The 20,597-nt window shown below is 37.2% G+C and overlaps 2 protein-coding genes across 2 annotated transcripts in view; one reads left to right on the top strand and one right to left on the bottom strand.

Moving 5' to 3' along the window:
* Positions 1-10,618, top strand: part of ACSS3 (acyl-CoA synthetase short-chain family member 3) — an 85,490-nt gene extending 74,872 nt beyond the window's left edge. Inside the window, exons 12-16 of the mRNA XM_009882666.1 lie at positions 4,460-4,541; positions 5,514-5,636; positions 9,822-9,921; positions 10,001-10,176; positions 10,482-10,618. Coding sequence (XP_009880968.1) covers positions 4,460-4,541; positions 5,514-5,636; positions 9,822-9,921; positions 10,001-10,176; positions 10,482-10,547 — 547 coding nt within the window. The 3' untranslated portion in view covers positions 10,548-10,618. The remainder of the gene's footprint in view (positions 1-4,459; positions 4,542-5,513; positions 5,637-9,821; positions 9,922-10,000; positions 10,177-10,481) is intronic.
* Positions 10,619-15,057: 4,439 nt separating this feature from the next.
* The window catches only part of PPFIA2 (protein tyrosine phosphatase, receptor type, f polypeptide (PTPRF), interacting protein (liprin), alpha 2), a 358,128-nt gene continuing 352,588 nt past the window's right edge, over positions 15,058-20,597 (bottom strand). Inside the window, exons 31-32 of the mRNA XM_009882625.1 lie at positions 19,621-19,714; positions 15,058-15,807 (exon numbers count right to left, since the gene is read on the bottom strand). Coding sequence (XP_009880927.1) covers positions 19,655-19,714 — 60 coding nt within the window. The 3' untranslated portion in view covers positions 15,058-15,807; positions 19,621-19,654. The remainder of the gene's footprint in view (positions 15,808-19,620; positions 19,715-20,597) is intronic.

The raw sequence follows: 20,597 nt of genomic DNA, 5'->3' as shown, positions 1-20,597 counted from the left end.
AAACAATGAGTGGGATTTTCAGTGTGGGAGGAGTTGTGCCAAAGATGGGTTTTGTAACAGATTTCTACATGTGAGTAGATTTGAACTTTCTTTACTTTTAACCTTTTCCAAGCCCTTTCACTAGTTTTTGATGCTTTGTCTCCTCCCCACTAAATGATTTTTTTCCTGCAAAATCCCCACTGAAACTACTTTTGTGGCCTCTTTTAGCTAATTAAAGGAATATTTCATGCAGACTTGTGAATGTTCAGGATGCTCTTGCCCCTTCTCCACCCTTTTTCCAGCGCTGTTGTTCCTCATATCTGAAGAAGCTTCTAGATTCCTGATGGCTTTCAAACTTGCAATCAAAAATTTTTAAGAGTGATGTTTATGCACAGCACTACATAAATGCTGAGTAATAATATAGCTGCCAGTCAAGATGATTTAGCTCCATTCATGAGCCCAAACTCATTTAACAATGGCTTATACTTGCTTTGACTGGCTGTAATGAACAGCCTGTGAGTACGATTGTCTACCATAAAATAAAAGGATGTCTTTTCTGAAACTCAGAAAGGTAGCATCTCTAATAGTTTTTTGACTTTCATACGTACTTTCTGAAATGTGCTTTTCTCTTTAAATTGTCTTTTGAGTGCTATGTCTGTAATTGCTTTGTTCCATCAACAAGGAATCTCACATCATTTTGGTGAGTGGCATCCTTAAAGGATGTGACACACAGAGTCAGATTTTCTTGGGCTGAGCTAAAGGTGGGCTGTTCTATGTAAGGTCAGCCACCGTTGTATGAAAACTAAATGAACTGTAAAACAATGCTTAAAAAACAGATAATGATTCTCATTTTAAATTCTCTAGCAGAAAACAGTTACTGAGAAAGCAGTTCAGAGTTTTTCTGTGATGCTACCAAGCTCACCTAATCTATCTTAGTTTCTCCACTTCATAATGAAATTACCTTCTTATCTTTGTAAAGTGTAACCAGAGTGGATCTTTGTAAAATGAACCCATATAATTTCCATCATTAATTTACACAGTTTACCTAGTTTTCCTGATGCTGTTCTAAATGTATTCAACCTTGAAATGAGAAATGAGCCTGGATCTGTATTCCTGTAGTTCTGCAATTGTCACCTTAATTTCACTGGAGTAAATGGAGAATAGCATTGTTTGTACTGCTGTTGCTGTACTGGTTGAAAATTGGCATGAGTGAGATCAAAATTCAGACCTATGCATCCTTTTTGAAGTTTGAAATCCAAATGTAAACTTTTCTCAAGTCCAGGTGCTTTGATTCAGCTCAGTGTAGGTTTTTGGCTTGAACCTTACTTGGGTTTGAAACTGTGCCTGTTCATTGCTAGTTAAATGGGATGAGGTGACTGTAGTTGGCCTGATCCAATTTAGCTGGTAACACATTAATATTTTAGAAAAAGCTGGAATGCTTGTCTTGCATTTATATTTGTTGAAGCTCGTGACTGTCCTCTCCAGAAGGAAGAAGTAATGATGAGATAGAAGACGCTGCCGGAGTTATGACCATATGAAAAGTCCCAGCAAGAATACTGTAAGGGAGGGCTTGTCTTTAAACTCATAGCAGATGCAAAGGCTCAACACTGTCCGGTTTGTGGCTTGGTATGCAGGATGAAAGAGAGAGAGAGAAGTTAACAGATAGCTAGAGAAATACAGTAAATAACTCTCAAAGGGAAACCAAGCAAAGAAACTTCTTTGTGTATTGTGGAAATGTGGAAATTGTGGAAGGAACCTACCTCTGTCTGTCTTGGTCTTCTGTGCTCCTGTCACTTGTGAAAGGAAAGCAAGATCATGTGTAGGGCAATCATGCTTACTTATGCATAGCTGGCAGTTATTGGTCAATATATCCTCTTAAAAATAACCCCAAAAGGCCTTGAGTATCAACGCAATGTTTGGACAAAGAGGCAACAGTTTTTAAATATAGAACTTTTGTAGGGATGTGCGTGTTATGTTTCCTAGGGTGAACAGACCCAAACCCAACCTCTAAAAATGTTACTTTTTTATGGAGGGGTGGAGGAAAGGAAGAGATGTTGGCTTTCAGGTTGCTGTTATTTTTTGACTATCTGATTTTTCTCTCTTCTTGTTCTTTTCACATAATTACGATCCAGTTCTGTTCCCTTTGGAATTCATGGCAGCATTCCCACTGACAGCAGTGGGATGGAGGTGTTTTTGGCTCTGGGCATTTTAATCCTGATGTCCTGGCAAAATTCCAATACATGTAATTATGTTCTGGCAAGCTGAATTCTACCTTTATTAATTTTATTATTATTTGTGTTTGCACAGCACCTAGAAATTCTAGTTATTCATGATGCTAAGAACTTTACTATCACGGAAGAATTGTTTGTGCCCATTGCTCTGGAATTATTTTGCCTGAAAGATGGACACCTGGAAGACGGCATTCAGTTTTTCCTTAGTAGGTGAAATGAAGTCCTAACTGCAAGTAATCTTTTACAGAAAGCCATGGAGGCACATTTTCACATTTTCAGATTGTGTCTGTATTGTGCTATGATTTGCGCTATAGAGATACTTGTGGTAGCCAGTAGTTTAGCAGTGTGGCTTCCATAGACTCAGGAATATGCACTGTGGATGTACTTATCATTGAAATTTGCTTTTAAAAAAAAACAGCACCAAGAAAAAATAAAGAAGCAAAAAAAAAAAAAAAAAAAACCCCCCCCCCCCCCCCTAATGGTGAGAGCAGGGATTATATTCTTGGTGATATGTTGCATACTTCTGTCTTTCGATTTCTAAGCAATTACGGTTACAGAAAGGAAAATGTTTTTCTGATTTCAGCAATAAAATTGCTGAAATTACTGCAAAGTGCTGAATAGAGCTGTGGAGAAATTATTAAGGACTTTGTCAATATGAATTTTCCTTTCTCTTCCATCACAGGGATGTTTCAGACTGTTAAATAAATTTAAAGTGCAAAATTTGCAATGACTGAGGCTGTTATGAATTGCTATGCTATTAGCAACCAGGCAACAACCATAGTAACTACCATTCTCTAGTGGTTTTTCTTGAATCTAAACAAGAGATTTTTCGTTTAAACTCGTATATACACAAACACCAGGATCAATATATTGTTTTTCTAATCTATTTTTTTCAATGCAAATACTCTATAGATCATATTTGTGTATCACAAAGATGTTTACTAGGCTTGACAGGCTTAAAATAGGCCAGTGAATTCCCTCCAGATGGACAGAAGTCAACCCACCCTCCTGAAGCCTCGGTGACTACTTAGGAAGTGTCTTGGCGTTTCTGGCCTTACCTTAACCATACTTCCAGGGAATGTGATTTATAGGATGCGTTGAGCCAGAACCCTCAGAGAAAGTAGTAATATTTTTAGCAGTATATTCTGTTATGCTAATCGAGCTGAATTAAGCTGAAAAAAACTGGGGTTGTAAAAAATCATGGATTTGAATCATTACTAGATGATATGGCCTTTTCAATCTAGCTTGTACTATTTATACTATATTTAGGTTAAAAAATTATATATCCTTTTATATAAAAATAATTATTTTTGTAAATGTAATGTTAGAAATGGGCATGTGACTGAGCTGGTAGCGCCTGTTCTTGTGACGTGAACATCATAGGAGACTTGTAATGATACCAGTGTTGCTACACTACAGAGAGGTGTTTCACTGCCAGAGATGTTGCCTTTTAGCATCACAGGGGCACTGTCAGAGTAGAAAACAAAATACCTCAGGCTAAAAATTTGCTGGTTAGGAATGCAGGCATATGCTAGTATAATCTGTATGAGGCATTTATGATTTTATCTGTATAAATACGCTTGCTTGCTGTTGTCTCTCTGTTACTAGGGTTAAGTGTCATAAAACTTGTGTTGATGTGTCTGAATATGTATCTCTTAGGCAGATCAAGTAAGCTGTGTTTAACCCTATCAGAGCTTTGAAGGAAAAAACAATCACTTCTTTGTTACCTGAGACTTCTGTAGCTTCTCTTCTTCCAACAGATACGTATGTGAAATATCCCATATTTCGTCGTGCCCGCATCCTTGACTGAAGAATGGGTGTATAGTATGCATTGAAATCTCAACTAGTAAAGCAATCCAAAATTTTGCAGCTTCACTTCTTAAAAAGAAATAAAAATAAGTCCAGTTATTTTAGAAAGTTCTAAAAGTGACTTTTATCAACATACTTTCAAAGAAAATATTGTATTTTTAGTACAGTATGTAGAGTTTACTAAACCAAACATTATTTTACTGAATCAGAGGTGTTCATGTTATATAAAAGATATGGTCTGGGTACATTTCAGAGATACATGCATGTGATCACAGCAAATATATAGTCTTTTTGGTCTGTTATCAGCATATTATTAAACAGAACTGGTTTCTGATTGAATAGCCAATGATTATTTATCTGAATATAAAGTATGATGGAAAACATGAGTTGTAGTCATTACTGTGTTTCTGACTGCTTCACTCTGTTCTTTTTAATTTAAGGTTGCCTTTGCCTCCTGGAGCGTTCTCAGGCCTTTGGAAAAATCAGGAAACATTCCAGAAGTTATATTTCCAAAAATTTCCAGTAAGAATTACAAAATGAATTATATAAACTTTTGGTAGTCCTGCAGAACTTAATGATAGTAGTTTTAAACTGGATAACATACAAAATTACCATATATTATTTTAATGGGAGACTTTGATATATGTGTTATACAATTAAAAACATTTCAAGGTAAAACTTTCTTCATACATACTTTAAGATTTTGGGCACACTCCTTTTTTTTTTTTTTTTTTTTTTCCAAGACCTATAGTCTTGGAAGTAGAAGTAAACCTCCAGCTTCTGAACATAAAATTAATTTGATCTAATAAAAGATATGTCTCGTAACCTTAGACTAGCATAGCTTCAAATATACTACTGCTGTGCAGTCATTCTAACTTAGTCCAAAATATACACTTGTCCACTGTGCATGTAAATACATCGGAGGCTCCTTACTGAATTATTTATGTTTCCTTGACAAATGAATTACCCAAGGACTGGCTTCCTCCTTTCTTTATAGAAATAGATTGATTGGTCCTATGTGGATGTCCAAAATGGAAGGTTTAGTTCAATAAAAGTAAATGAGTGAATTGATCAGGCAAATTGTTATTTGTGTGCACTTGCATCACAATGGTGATGATGTCTGTTTGGATCCAGCAGACAGGAATACCTTTCGGGGCAATTTGACAACTGTCATTGTATTGTAACAACTCCATTCTCCTTGTGTAGATTCAGGCAACATCCTTCTCCAAGCTGTCAGGGGTCAAAGAAAGCAGAGTGGGGAAAAAATCCAGGTTTATGGATTGTCTTCTGTCTTAACAAAGACTACAAAACCTTTTCTGGAGAGAGATCTGCACAGTATATTATGACATAAGAATGCTGAAAAATATTACAGAATTAAATCTCTCACACACCAAAAACATATTTCACTTGAAACCATCAGTTTTGTTTGTTGGTTTCACAGGAAATGGATGGATGTTCCTAGTACTATTTCTGAGTTTATTTTTGGTTGTCTAGGGATATTATGATACTATGGATGCAGGTTACATGGATGAAGATGGCTATTTATATGTCCTGTCTCGAGCTGATGATGTGATCAATGTTGCTGGACACAGAATTTCAGCAGGCGCAATTGAAGAGGTGAGCATTGCCTGAGCGTAAAATAGCAGAGTGAAAGATAAATAAAGCAAGCTGAGACTGAAAATCTCACAAAATCTCTCTTTTTTTTTTTTCCCCCCTGCTTTTTTTGATTGCATGTGTTGATGCTTTTAACAAAAATATCAATTGTTTCAGGTCCTTCCTATTGAGGTACTTTCCAGGACCATAATAAACTTAGTCAATAATAATAAGTTTGTACCATGAGGCTGATAAAACAGGCATGATTTGACATTTAAAAGTGGAGTTAAGGGGCGCTATGGTATCATGGGAAGCATTCCTATAAGCTCTGATAACATATTTATTTGGGAATATATTAAGATAATGTAGGGTCTGTATACCAGGTAGTTTCACCAGCTACTGCACTTTCTTAGTAGAAACTTTTATTCCTAAAATACAGTTTTTGGTTCACATAGACTCACATTCAGTCCTTTTTCTTGATTTGAAGAGTTTCCTTCACAGTTTCTTGAGAGCTGTTTTGTCTCTTATTGTATGAGCAGTGCTAAATGAACAATGAAAATTTCTGTAAAACAACCCTGCTGTTAAATTGAAAGTCATTAACGTAATACCCATGCAACTCAAAAAGTTGAAAATAGTGCAGTTCATAATACTATCTGAATTTCATATCATTGTTCACTCACCTCTCTGGAACCACTGTGATTGATTGCCAGTTACAAATTTCCCTGATGACATATCAATTGCTTATTCAGGGAGTATAGGAAAAGGTGTGCTGGGCATGTATGAGGGAAAAATACTCTCTGAAGAACTTTGAATTTAACTGTTCACTGAATCACAAACTAATCTGTTAGTAATTTTTTGCTTTATAATGTCTATTAGTTTAGTGACTTTTTTTAAAGGCTAGAAAACTTAAAAGAGAATAGAAGAAATTCTGATTACAGAGGAGTAAACAGATAGGCAATCTTTCAAGGCTCAGTCAGCCAGGGAGCTGAACCAGTCGCTGCCCTGGCTTGGGTCTATGAAGCCCTGAAGGTGGCTCTCCGTCCACTTAAACCTCGTTCCCTTTGAAGTCAGTTTTTTGTATTGTTCCGCTAAAGCCCAGCAGGGAGTCTCATCCCCAACCTGTACTGCTGTGCTGCTCAAGAGCTGAGCTGGGCATTGTTTCTTTGCTTCAGGCTGAATCTGAAGCTAGTATAATAAATGATGAATTGAGTCACCCCCTCAGCTGTATTATCTTTGTATCCATCCTCCTGAGCTCAGTGTCTCTGTTTTTCTCCCTGCTAGTTAGGTCTTTCCGCTAGAAACAAAAACATGTTCCCTCACTGTGAAGTTCTAAAAGCTCTTCTATTCACCTTTTGAACAAAGCTAAAAACCAAGAGTGTTGTTAATGCATGCACAGCAAATTGCTAGTTAAATGGGAAAGCATTAACAAGACCACAATTAGCTCTTCAGTAAGATCAGTAAATACAGAATTAGAGGTTCATTGAGTCGCCATCTAATTAAGTGACAGTCACCTTGTTGAGCAAATATATTATCTGCATTTACATTATAGCTGCATTACAAGCTTAACAAGTTTTTCCTTAGTGCTTCGACTAAGAATTTCAGCTTCATTACGTTCCACACAATTAGTTTCTTTGTCTAAGTTATCTATTAGTATCATTGGGGCTCTGGCTTCCCTGCAGTGCAGAAGGTGTTACTGTTTACCTTGCCAATCAGCGAATGTTAACCTCACTTTGTGTTGATCCATCTATCTCTTTTGTCTGTACATCTATGGTGTCCCTGCTTGCCTTGGCTGTATCTGAAAAAGCCCAAATCAAATCTTGCCTATCTGAGGGAACAGACTTGAAATTGAAAAATTTAGCATGAGAAATGCCCTTCCTGATGGTGGGGTTTCTGTCTGCTGCTGCATTAGATGTCCATCCTTGTGCCCAGTGATCATTCCAGGAATGCCATTTCACTTTCTTGAGGTTTTTTTCTTACTTTTTAAAAAAATTTAAATGCCTAGTGCCGATTCTGTTCTTTTCAGCTGTTTTACAAAGTTCAATAATTTTAAAATTCATATTTAGATTTTCAGTCATTTGAAATTAGCTGGCCCAAAGTCAAAGGCATGTTGGTAGGATTTTGGATAGAGTAGTGAAGAAAAATATTACAGTGACTGCAGTATTCCAGCTTAACATAAGACTTCCATGAAAAACTGACAGACTGGAATGATAGAAACAAGCCATTACAAAACAAGCTGGCAACACTTCAGTCTCCACCGTAGGGATCCTGTTGATGCGTGGTAGGTAACTATGGTGTTGATGGTAATGTCAGATTACTGCAGACTATTTTGTCTATGTTTTTGAGGAAAGCACAGTTCTCTGGGCGTAGACCTTACTAATCTGCTTTTACATAATTCATTGCATTTTCTTCTTTTTCTTTTTTTTTTTTTTCCTATGGCAATCAAGTTTCTGCGGTCAGGGTCAAGAAGTCAGAACAAGAAAGAATGTGTATTTATAGCAGGAAATGCAATGCATTATTGAGGCTCTGCACTAGAAGTGACAGAAGCTCATAGGTGTATGTGATGCATTGAAATACCATGGAGATTTGGAGTTGTGTAAAGTTCATTCCTGTATGATTTGTCAGTTTGGATACAATGACTTCTGGACAAAGTACACTGCATCTGAATTCAAATGCACTTGCGTATATTTAGCTTCAGCATTTTTACAGCAGGCTCTTCTGCCCTTCTAGTTCTGGGACGAGCCCAGCCAGAACAAACTCCAGGCTGTTGCATTTGCTGTTCTAGAAACGGCTTTTGCACATCCCATTTCATTACTGTGAAAAATCTACAGTTTCAAAAGGTGTGTGTAAATGGTCATGCTTTTGTACTTTGATAGAGCATGCTTCTAATATTAAGCCTAAGTATTTCCCATTTGCTTTTTTGTAGCATGGGACATTTCTGCGATGATAGTTTGTGAAGTGAGTATAGCTTTTTTCAAACAAACTATGCAAGAAACACTTTGTGCAGATTTATTTTGCTAAAAGCTACTTGGTCTGTGTTGTAGTGACCATGTGGTGTTCCTACTTAAAAAAAAAAATAAAACCACCAAAAAGCCTTTATTCTTAAAGCTTCTTTTAGTCTTCCTTTCAGTCATTGCACTGCCTTTGATTTTGACAACACAGTATGTGAAGATCTGTTATTGGCAAACATACAGTCCTTGTATGCACAAATAATTTAATATGCACAATCACATTATGTGATCTCTGTGTGGCCTTTGTGTAGGGTCATGTTATGTCCTTTTTGTGGTTGAGTACAGAGGACATGTTGAAAGCACTGTTGACAGCAAGACGCCCCAAGGGACACTGATAACTACATGAAAAGAGCCAGTTGCTTTGGAAGAGGATTGACAACAGCTGGTATTTTAAGTCCAGTTTTGTCCCAGACTTAGTGACACACTTCTCCGTATGTTCGAGACATCTTGGTGACTTTTTTCCAGGAAGTGGGAACTTCAGCTAATTGGAACGAAGAGAGAATCTCTCTCTTTTTTTTCCTAAAAGAGAGATATTAGTGCTGCTGTCCATGACTTGTATAATTGTATAAATGTGTAGTAGGAAGGAGGGGACTCTGGTTTAATTCCCTTTTTTTTGTCTAAGGAGGCTGAGACCTAATGTTTCCGAGAGAGTCAGCTGAACAATCTTGGCTGGCTACAAGCTGAGGTTGGGCCTGTAGTTGGTTTTGGTTGAACCTATGCCTTTGTGCAGCACAGAATGAAAAAGATGAAGGACCCAGAGAGAATGAACTAATACGACTATAGCCCTATAGCAAGAGTGCTTCTGTGGTTTTGGTCCTTACTCCATGCACTTAACGCCATGTTATTTGTAATGTTAGACTAATGTTATTTGTTCCAGCAAAGATCTCACTAACAAAAACAAAGATGTGATACTTGCCCAAAGCTGTAAGGAAATCACCTTTGCTTTGTTCTATATTTGTATATTGTGCTTCTGTATTTTTTTCCTTATGTTTGTTTGAAAACTACACCTAAGCATGTATGAAAGTATACACACGTGCACCTGCAACATGTGTAACTGGAATCCTGAGGTGTACTGACTAAATACTTTTTGCTGTCAAAATGTAAGAAATTAGTCTATTTTTTATGTGCATGCCTATGGATTTTTCTCACTGAAATGTTCAGTTATTATTAGTTCAGTGTAGTTTTGTTTTCCATCCCTCAGTGTGTTCTGTTCCATCACGCTGTGGCAGACTGTGCTGTTGTGGGCCAGGAGGATCCTTTGAAAGGACACGTTCCATTTGCGCTGTGCGTACTGAGAGAAGGTGAGATCTCACTGCTACTAATGTTACTGAGACTTGCACAAGTCCCAGAGAGGTTAAAGGATATGAACTTCTTCACTAGGAATAAAGACAGAAGAAGAGAAGATTTTGGAAGAGATTGTTGAGCGAGTTAGAACTAACATTGGTCCAGTAGCGGCTTTCCAGAAGGGGGTGTTTGTGAAACAGCTACCAAAAACACGCTCTGGCAAGATACCACGTTCAGCTCTTTCTGCACTTGTCAGTGGAAAGCCATATAAGGTAAGCTGGAGATGTGTGTGCTTTAATGAATTAGGCACACGTGCACATCCAAAGACACAACATCATGGTTTCGATTCTCTAGACCATTCTGCAACTGGTCCCTGACTTCATGGTAGTACATTGTATTTTATTTCTACGGTAGCTTACCCAAAAGATTTGCATGTTCCAGAGCTTTCCAGATACTTTTTTCTTGATTGCTTTTGAAGGCTAGATTTAGGAGATTATCTGAATAAAATTCAGTTTTACTGTTGAAGGACCACAATCTATCATACTATCATACGCTTCTGTGTATTCTTCCTTTGCAGATAACACCGACCATTGAAGATGCTAGCGTGTTTAAACACATTGAGGAAGTGCTAAAGAAAAAGTAAATGAGATAATATGTTGATAACAAACATGTCAATTACTGAAGTATACAAAGACACTTTCTGTTAGGAAACACCACCTTTTGAAAACTAGTAATGATTTGGGACTAATTTTTTTTTTTTTACTTTATAAGTGTTTCTGTGTTCTTTATCATATTGTAACAGCCAATGAAGCCTACTAAAGTCTCTGCTTGCTGTCATTATATGCTGGATATTAAGGTTGCTAAGAATTGCAACTAGAATTTGTACATTTCTATAGCCTTAAAGGGAAGGAGTTACTGGATTATCTATGTCATATGATGTCATGTAGCCTTACATTTCAATCCATTATTGTATAATGTGACCAGTAATTTGAGTTAGGCTAAAACAAAAGGTAAGTCATGAACTGAAGACAGCAATAAAAAGGAATTCTAATGTGAACATCATTGCAGATGTATTTGTCCTTATTGTAAATTATGATCCTTTGTCTTTTAAATTTTTATAAATTTTAAAATTACCTTTCTTGATTCCACTGATATTTTTTTCCTAAGTCTTTTTAATAAACTAGGTTCCTATAATTTATTTACTCAATAACTTTCTGAAGTGCCTTTTTTGTAGAATGATAGATAATTTCTGGCTTTCAAATCTGTGAAAATCTTGATTTGTCCATAGTAATATTGAATACAGGCTATGGATTTTAAATAAAGGCAGGCATTTACCCTTTGCATTTTCTGATAATTTTGTTGTTATGGTTTGTGTCACTTATGATAAGGATAACCAGACTGTGCTTTGGCTGACATAATTAGACATTTCAGGCTCACTGAGATATATATAACCAAGGATTTTAGCAAATACAGATACTAGGCAGCCCATTCTTGACTTTAAAGGCCATTTCAAAATATTTACATGGTTCTCAGCAAACCAGGGGATGGAGGATACACTTCTACATGCATTACTTCTCAAGCTGTAGGCTTTTAATTGAACAATAAATGTAAATATCCTTTTTAAAATATACATTCACAGAAAAGTTTAAAAGCAGAGAAGTTACTCAAACTTTTCAATGCTTTCCAGAGGAAGAAACGGTAAGCAATACACAAATTTAGATGATGTTGGTATAGAAGAGAGGTTCCATACTTAGGCTAAGCTAAGGTAGAAGTTAAGCCTAGATATATTTTGCTATGGCCATGTGTCCTCAAAAGAGTCCCAAAATACTGTTATCTGCTGTGGTGTAGAGGTAAGGACGATAGCCCTGTTAAGAGATAAGCCAGAAGACTGATGTAGGAGCTAAAAGGTGATAGATAGATGCTAATTAACATGAGCCATACCCCGATGTTGCTTTGTGCCTGTGACTTTTTTGTAGAGTCAATGAGCTCTACCAGTTACTTAGGAAATAAATAAAATGTCGGTGTGGGTTGGTTTTTTTTTTTCACTAGGGACTGCCTGCAGCTGTGAGCCAACTGTGTTGAACCAGGTCATACAGTCATATAATAAAACAGCCTAGTTTGAGTCTGTGCTGTACTTGGTTTTTTGCCAAATAATTGCATAAGGTAGCCATCCTGCTCAGCTATTTGATTTAGTTGAAAATCACAATCTTAACAGGGAGTAAAAGCATTTAAAGACTGAGTAAAGGCTAATGATCCTTTATGGTAGATATGCTAACTACACAGGTTAGTGATTTATATGTGGGGGTAATTTTGCTCCTCAGAGATGTCCCGCAAACTTTCTTGAAATAGTTCTTATATAAGTTGAAGTTAGTTGGAGATACTGTTTTCTTCTGGGTGGATTATTCAAGTACCGAGGCTTTAATAGGAGGCCCATGCCAAATAATGGAATACCTTGCAGAGACTGCTGAGTATTTTTCAGTTTCACAGTGCTACAACTTAGCAACGTATGCTGAAGAGCTGCAGAGCAAGAGAGAGATCTTGGGAGTTGTCACTGATGTTTGTGGGTTTTGGTTGGGATTTTTTGTTGTTGTTTTTTGTTTGGTTTTTTTTTTTTTTAAACTGGTGAGAAACTACAAAGGTCTTATCACAGAGAACCTGTGGCACATTCAAAAGGTGCATGCTCATTACTTTTTTGTGCAATGAAAGCTGAGAGGTTAAGTTGTGTATGTTTGCTATAGTTATCCCAGCTGCAGCCATCATGTTGTAATTGCAGAAGCAGGGGAGGGGAACTAATTGGGGAGAGCACAAGCCCTCTAGTAAAGATACTGCAATAGGATGTAGGAGAAGAGAATTAATTTCCTAGATCTTGTATAGTTTTCCCAATGACATCTCACGTTCCTACACCAGTTTCTCCATTTGTAAGGAAAGGCTGCCTGTCTAGTTTGGAGCTCCTTTTTTTTTTAAGGAAGAGAGAATTAATATTGGACATTTTTTTTCCTTTTTTCTTTTAAAAAAAGCCAAGCCAACATTAATAATGGGTGTTTAGGCACTTACCTTTCTGAGGGGCTATTTGTTCATATTAAGATTGACGAGAAACAATTATCTGTCCTCTGAACTGTGAAAAGCTTGAATAGTTAGCATTCTTAAAGTGTCTCTGACAAAACTGTTTGTGATAACTTCTACTTTCAGAGTCTGAGCAATTTTTTAACTTTTCTTTTCTTTCTTTTTTTTTTTTTTTTTCCTGTTTTGGTGGGAATCATTTAAGATCAAGACTGGTATAAAAGAGAGGGGGCAGAGTGCTCAGGTGTATTCACTCTGCTACCACCCTGGTACTTTGGAGGATTCCAGAAATGCCAAATGTCTCTTTCATCAGCATTCAGAAAACCCAGACAGAAAGCCACCTTACTGCAGCAGTACAGTATGGAAAAATAGTTGTTTCACGGGCATTACTGCTGGTTTCCAGAGGAGCCTTTTGCTGAGGAGCTGTGATTGCAGAATGCTTTGTCTACAGCTTTAGCTTTATGCAGAGCTGGAGAAAGGGAGAAAGAGTAGTCATTCTTGTGCACGGCTGCGGTGCTGCCCAGCGGCCTTATTAGATCATCAAGGGAAAACAAGCCCATTTAACACGTGGTAAGAGAACACTGATTTTCTTAATTTTGTTCTTAGAGAGAAGAAGCATCTGGGTAGATTTGAATGGTCAGGGAGTTATTGAAACGTGGCTGGAAGAGGTTGATGTAATAATTATTTCCAGCGTAGTGAAAGTAACAGCCAACTAGCCAACAGTTAGCATAGCCATAGTTTCTAGCTGTTGAGAGCAGAGCTTCAGCTCTTGTGGAGGAGACAGGGATACACTTGGAGATTTTATATGTTAGCCTTAGATTAAAACTGAAGTCACAATAACACTCTTCTAAAAAATATATTTTTAAGTCTCCTGGTCTCTTTTCTTCCATTATGTGGAAGAAAGGATACTTGCAGTTTTGGCTGCAAGATCTTGCTCTTTCTTTCCCCCAACACACCTCATGCCCCTCTGCCCCCTGAATTTGAGTGTGGGCTGTGGCAGTGCAGGCTGCAGAAGGAATTCGGTAAAATGTGAGCTGGCGTTTACGAGGGGAAGTGTATTCGAATGATGCTGCAATCACTGAAAATGTTACTGCGTGACATTCTGGACTAAAATAATCCAAAAAGAGGTTGAGGGAGGAGAATAAAGAACATCAGCAATGAAGTCAGTTAAGCCTGAGGAACTGTACATAAAAAAGCCATGCCTTTATACAGATGCGCGCGAACCCAAGCCATCATATCGCACCCATCAGCAAGTTCAGTGCTCCCTCTCGTGGCAGATTCTGACCAGTAAATCCATTGTAACTCCTACCTGTTAGTGGCAAAACGTGCTTCTGCTTAGCTATGAGAAGTATCTGGCATCCGAACTATTTTAATACTATGTACCAAGCTTAATAGACTTATAAACACAAATAGCACTGAATTCTTTTTTTATTGACATTGGGGGAGAAAAATCTTTCACCATCTGATTGACTGAAGTTTGCCAAATGAAAATAGACAAAACAAATGTTTATGTACGTGCAAACATTGCAGATCAATCTGCTAAAAGAAATAACTAAAAGACAGGTCTTGAGCTAAGATCAAGCAGCAGAAAAATAGCAAATAGGTAAATGACTATTAAGTAGGTCTTACTTTGAAACTTCCCATTTAAACAAAGAATAAACAACAATAACACCACCAAATAAAGCCACAGCAGGTAATAGTTGCTCTTCTAAACTTTTATACACTATATATTAATCACTCTGTCTTTCAGTTATTTCCTCTGATAAAATCGACTTCTGTGAAGTCTCAGCAAGGCCATCTTGGCTAAAAGCATAACGTTAGACAGGAGCCTGTCTAATGCCCTGTTATAATGAAGAAATGGTGGGGTTTGGCTTCTCTTTTCTTTCTTTCTCTTTGTTGAATATGTCTGGAAACAAGAATCTGATTCTATGCGAATATTAGATTTAATTTTCCAATGCTGGCTGGTGTCTGAAGATCCTGGAACGAAAAGGTGGCTCTTGGTAAAGCAAGATTCTTCTTGGTCCGCAGGTAACATAGAAGAAAGTTTTTGTTTTTTTGTATAAATCATGTTTTATTAAATTGCTTTTTTTTTTTTTTTGTGTAAACAGTTCTTCTGGGTTTAATTGTTTGTTTTTAAGAGGTGAGCCATCATGATGCTTCTCTATAGGTATCTGACACTTCCATTTTGTCTTTAGAGGTCCATTTTGGCTCCAGTTCCAGGTTATGTCATTCTATTATACATCATCAGAGGCAGGTGTTCAGCTTTAAATATTGACAGATTTTTCTCAGTAGGAACATGTTGAAGCTTCTAACTCTGCTAAACATATTCATTTGACTGTTACAATCCAAAAACTGTAAAAATGGTGGAATGGAAAGATACAAACAGTATTATTGACACTGTATTGTCAAATGTTTGCACTGAGACCCCATGTACCATAGATTTTATTTTTAAAAAATCATATTTATATCCATTTACATAAGACTTACACATTTTAAAAGAAATACATACACAGTAAATACGTAAATGTCTAGTATTTTACAATAAAACAGATGGAACAATGTAAAAATGAGTGGCTTCATTTGATAAAAGCTTTGGATGTGCACTACTGCCAAATTTCTGATGACAGAGATGCTGAGTGGAAAGGGGGAGGTTGTTTTGTTTTTCTTTTTTTTTGTATTCTTGTTTTAGGCTAACCAATACATGAATGGAACATCATAGCTGTTTGTCTGATAAATCTTTTGTGTTCTCTTCCCTATTACCCTGTTCTTGCAGAGAGATTTAATGCTCTTTTTCCTAAGTAGTGGTAGTGCACCTCAGGTAAAGTAGAAGAAAGAGATGACATCTAAGGGAAAAAATAAACAAACATTAATTAGTGAGATTCTTTGATCTGATTTTGGTCTAGGATGCAATGACACTAGAAAATATTATAGCATTAAGTAAGCTATTGCATGTTTTACTAAAGCATGGGTTTTGAGTATTTCAGGGAGACATGCATTTGTTGTTTAATTTTAGATCTGCAACATAAATCTATTAATAATGCATTTTAATCTTTTACTAATGTGTACTAATTTTTGTCCTAGATCAAAACAGACTCCTGCTTATGTTCATTTTACAGTTGTTTTCTTGCTGTTTTGATTCAGCACTGGGGTTCGTTTCCTGCATCTGGAGACCTTTGCCTGTTCGGCACAAGGCTGAAAAATGCGTTTTAAGTGCATAGACCTTGTGGATGTACTCTGTGGTTCTCCTTGTTCACTGCAGCTTGACAGCATTTACCTCGTCCACCCTGATGATGGACAGCATTTACCTCGTCCACCCTTTGTTATGGACCAGCTGTTTTCAGATTATCATTCACACCTTTTTGGAACTCTTCTTCTCCACTTGTCTTTATCAATGAAGGGTCCCAAAGAGGACTTGTGAAGTACATCATTGATTCTGCCAAATTCCCTTTAACATGTCATTAGTATAAAAGTGAAACTAGTATGTTCTATTGCCCCAGCCTTTGGCAATGAAACTGTCCTGGCTGAGCCTTCTGACTTGGTGGTGACAAGGATTTCAGAAGAGAAAAGCGTTGGGAAAGCTTAGACAGTGCGGTTGCCAAATCCACTGGCTGTGTAATGGCACTGCAGGTGTTCAGCTAGGCAACCACCATACAGCCACCACGGCAGAAAGCTTGACCCGTCCCATGTGCTCTATGGTAAACTTCTTTGCGAGGTTAAATGGCCAGACACCAGCAGTCTTTAATGTTCTTAAATTTCTGATCTTGAGAGTGCACTCAAACTGAGCTGCGCAGAGTATGCTCACGTAACTGTTCTGAGAACATCAGTTCATGGTTTCTGGCAGCTTGTCACGGTGGCTTCAACAAATATTTAAAAAAAATACCTGAAATGCAACTTGAAAGCATATGAATTGAACCCAGCTGTTCTGAACAAACATCCTCAGACACTGTAAGGTTGCACCTAAATGGTGCTGTTGTCATAAACTATTTTGAAACACAAGGCTTTGACATTCTCTCTAAGAACGGCGAGTAGCAGAATGCAAGAACCTGCAGCCTGCTGTGATCACAGCCCACCTCAGTTGTTCCACGTGCAACCCATTTGCAGCTCTCTTTTCAGTCTGCTCTTCGTATGCATATTCCCCTTCAGTATAAAAAAAAAATCTCTTATATTGCTGTTGTATGATAGCTCATCCAGCTATCCAACCCCGCTGCTGCTTGCTTAGAGTCAGTCCCTGATCCTATGCATGCAGATAGCTTAGTCCCCAGAGTAATACAGCTATTGATATATTCTATGTAAGGTGTTACAGGCCTGGGTCTCAGTCTGACCTGGATCTGGAAAATTTCAGGAGGCATGTTATGCATAATCTTCCCTTTTGTCCAAATATCAATCCGTTCCTTCCATGAAGAAACTGTTACTCAGGAACCGTGATCACAAAATTCTGAAAACTCTCTGTTGCCCTTCAACCAACTTCACATCCCCCATACGAGCAGTTTTTGTTTATGCATTCATCCTTGAAAGTTTAAGTTTTCAAGTTTGATAGAATAATGAAGGAAATATTTTCCCTGCATTTTTTTTTTTAATATATAATTTACTGAAATCCAAAATTATTTTAACTTGCTCTTTGGTTTCTAACCTGCGTGACATTTTGAAATTACAGTTACGAACAGTGCATATACTAAAGTTCTAGTTCACACCATCTTGTTGCTTCTCTAAAAGGTCTATATAGTGAGTGAAAAGAAATAGTAGTATATTAGTGTCTGTTATCCTCAATGTATTAGCCTTTACAATTTAGATGTAAATTTGATATTCTTACAGAGCTCTCAAGCATTTAAGATTAGAATGTAATTGGCAGAATAGTGGACAAGCAACAAGTACTGATGTTTTACATATCACTGATACTTGAAACACTACTAATACTCCAATAGAAATTGAAGTTAACTTGTGTAGTTTGTATAATTTATGTATTTTGAGCAAAAAGATGTTTATACAAACTCCCATATACATATAGTGCCCACAAAGTTTGCTACTTTACCTCTGTTTGTAGATTGCTACTTTTTAGACAATTTTTAAATACAGTGGGAATCCACACTTTGGATAATCTTAAGTTAATTTTTGTTAACATACCAATTTTCAGTTTCTGCCTTTGTTGCACTCTTCAAACCTATTGGAAAATAACACCTCATGGGCCTGGCCTGTTCCTGTTGGCCTAATAGACAGCTTGGTGCTTGAACTTAATTTCTTGGTCATACTTTATTGCTTTCAACACTGCAATTCTGAAGCATATAGGAGAAAAAGTACAGATCTCTGCTATCTGTTTCTACCCTCACTGAACCCAGTGAGAGTATTGTCATTGACAATACTGACGTAACACCAAGCTCTAATCTATACATATGTACGCATGAAAAGATTTATGTAGTTTGTATGCTTCATCTTTGTAGGACAAGCCACTAAACTTACCTATTTTAGGAAAAAAAAATATATCTCCTGTGCTTATTTTTCAGTAGTGGCATGAAAAGTTCCCTTTTCAATTAGATTAAGATTTTATACTCTTGCAGTCTCCTGAAGATCTATAAAGTAAGGCTTATGTCATCAGTAGGACCCTGAGCAATCTGTGTTTTCCACTGGTAACATTTGCTGTTCCCAAGCACTTTTTGAACATGACCAGAATTAGTAAAATCTGGGTGTCCCCAACCATCTACCAGCCTTGGGAATCTAAAGAAAAGGACTTCTTGCAGATCCTGGCATGTCTTGCCTACAATATGTAACAGCTATCAAAGAATGATTAATGCCTGGTGAGGTTTTGGTGCCATCCAAATATTCTTTCCATCTCCCCTACAATCCCCTGAGTAATTAAATGGAAAAGAAAACTGTTTTACTGAGAAAATATTAGCATGAAATGGTGCCATATTGATGAAAGCGCTCATCATGTTGTATATTTTGTAAAACTTGTGATGTAGCAGAAAACAGTGTATTTCCGCAGAACTCTGGAAAAGTGAATCTGTGAGATTCATAGCCATGTTTTAGAGGTAAGTGGTGAGAAATGCAACATGAATTCCAGTACTAGATTTGATCCAAAGTTGCATTCAGCTCAGAATATCCTTTTTTTGCCACTGGTCAATTCTGTACAGGGGAAGTTTTGTTCTAGTTTTATTCAGCTACTTATTGATCTAAATGGAGCCATATCTCTCATTTAAAAAAAAAAAAAAAAAGGAGAAAGTAAATCTCTTCTGCTTTACTACTTTTTTGTTTGTTTTTTTTTTTTTTTTCTCTTTCTCTGGTAGAATTACTTCAAGTTCTCATATAAAGTAAATTCACTCCCTGTGCCTACTGCCATCTCATCAATTCTAGCCTTAAGTTTGAGTGCGTACGTACAAAATACGTTATGGTTGGTGAGCTCTCATCTGACCGCAGTTGTCTGAAAACTTTTGTCTTATCTGCTAAAGTGGTTTCAGCAGAAACAACCTGCTGTTTGAGATGGGGAAAAGAATAGTGGTAGCATCTCCTGCACTGAGCTTGAGACTGTTGTCATGATCAAATGACCACCCTAGTGAGTCTGACTTAGGTCCTCTGCTCCATGCTGGCTCTTGCTTGAATAATGCCAAGGAATACTGGATTTAGTATATAAAGAGCTTTCATAATGGCCCCTTATGAATACTCACAACAATTCAGTGCTGGCTTCTTTGCTAGGCCTTGTCAGCATGAGTATGTGCGAACTGTTGAGCTGTCTAACCTCTGCAGTCGTGATGAAGCATTTTCAAATTGCAAAAAAACAAAAACAAAAACAGAAACAAAACAGAACAGAAAAGAAACAAACCAGAACCTCTTTAGAATCATGAAGAAAATAAATCAGTCTGTTTCCCACTGGAAGGGTGGCTATTGAATTGCTCTGTGGCTTTCTATGACATGATCTGGGCATGGTCTAGTTCAGAACTCGGGGTTTCTTCACGTCTGGTGTACTACTGAAATCTAACTTAAGTGAATACAGTTTAAAACTCAATTTTGTCATTATTCTGTTGAAGTCCTAACACTGTACCTATCATGCTGTTTAAGTAATATAGCATTCTTAGCACTGGGAGATAGGAAGCCAAATCCTGGATGAAGATGTAGGTCTTCGAAGCTACCTACCTTTAAGTCTACCGATTTTAGTACCCAGCTCAATAATAAACCGGTTGGAAGACCTCAAATAAATTACTAAATCTCCCTTGTGCCTTAGTTCTCCGTATCTTCTACATTACAGCATGGCTAGAAGATGAAATCCATGAACGTTTGTTTGTTAGGTTCTTGGCTACTACAGTAATGTGGGCCATGGAAATCCCTAGGGAGCTAATACCTTTATTTGTACCTGGAATTTGCCTTGGAATGGATTCTTGTCTTACAACTTCATCATTGCCAAAAAGTGCAGGATTAAAAGCAAAGCGTGCACATGAGCAGTGGAGTCAATGGAATTAAGTGATGCAATCAGTAAATTATTCCATCTGTAACTGCAACTATAAAGTATATTTTTAAAGGTGAGAAACTTTAATGGAATTTAGATGGCTTTAATGGAATTTAGATGGCAATATTGTCATACCAAGTTCATTCAAGAGTTACAGAATGTAATCACTACAAGCAATGAATTAAATTACTTTGAGACAAG

Source organism: Charadrius vociferus, unplaced genomic scaffold (assembly GCF_000708025.1).
Source record: "Charadrius vociferus isolate BGI_N301 unplaced genomic scaffold, ASM70802v2 scaffold72, whole genome shotgun sequence".
Lineage (NCBI taxonomy): Eukaryota > Metazoa > Chordata > Aves > Charadriiformes > Charadriidae > Charadrius > Charadrius vociferus.
The sequence above is the reverse complement of the archived record's forward strand: the minus strand, read 5'-3'. Positions and strand labels throughout refer to the sequence as shown.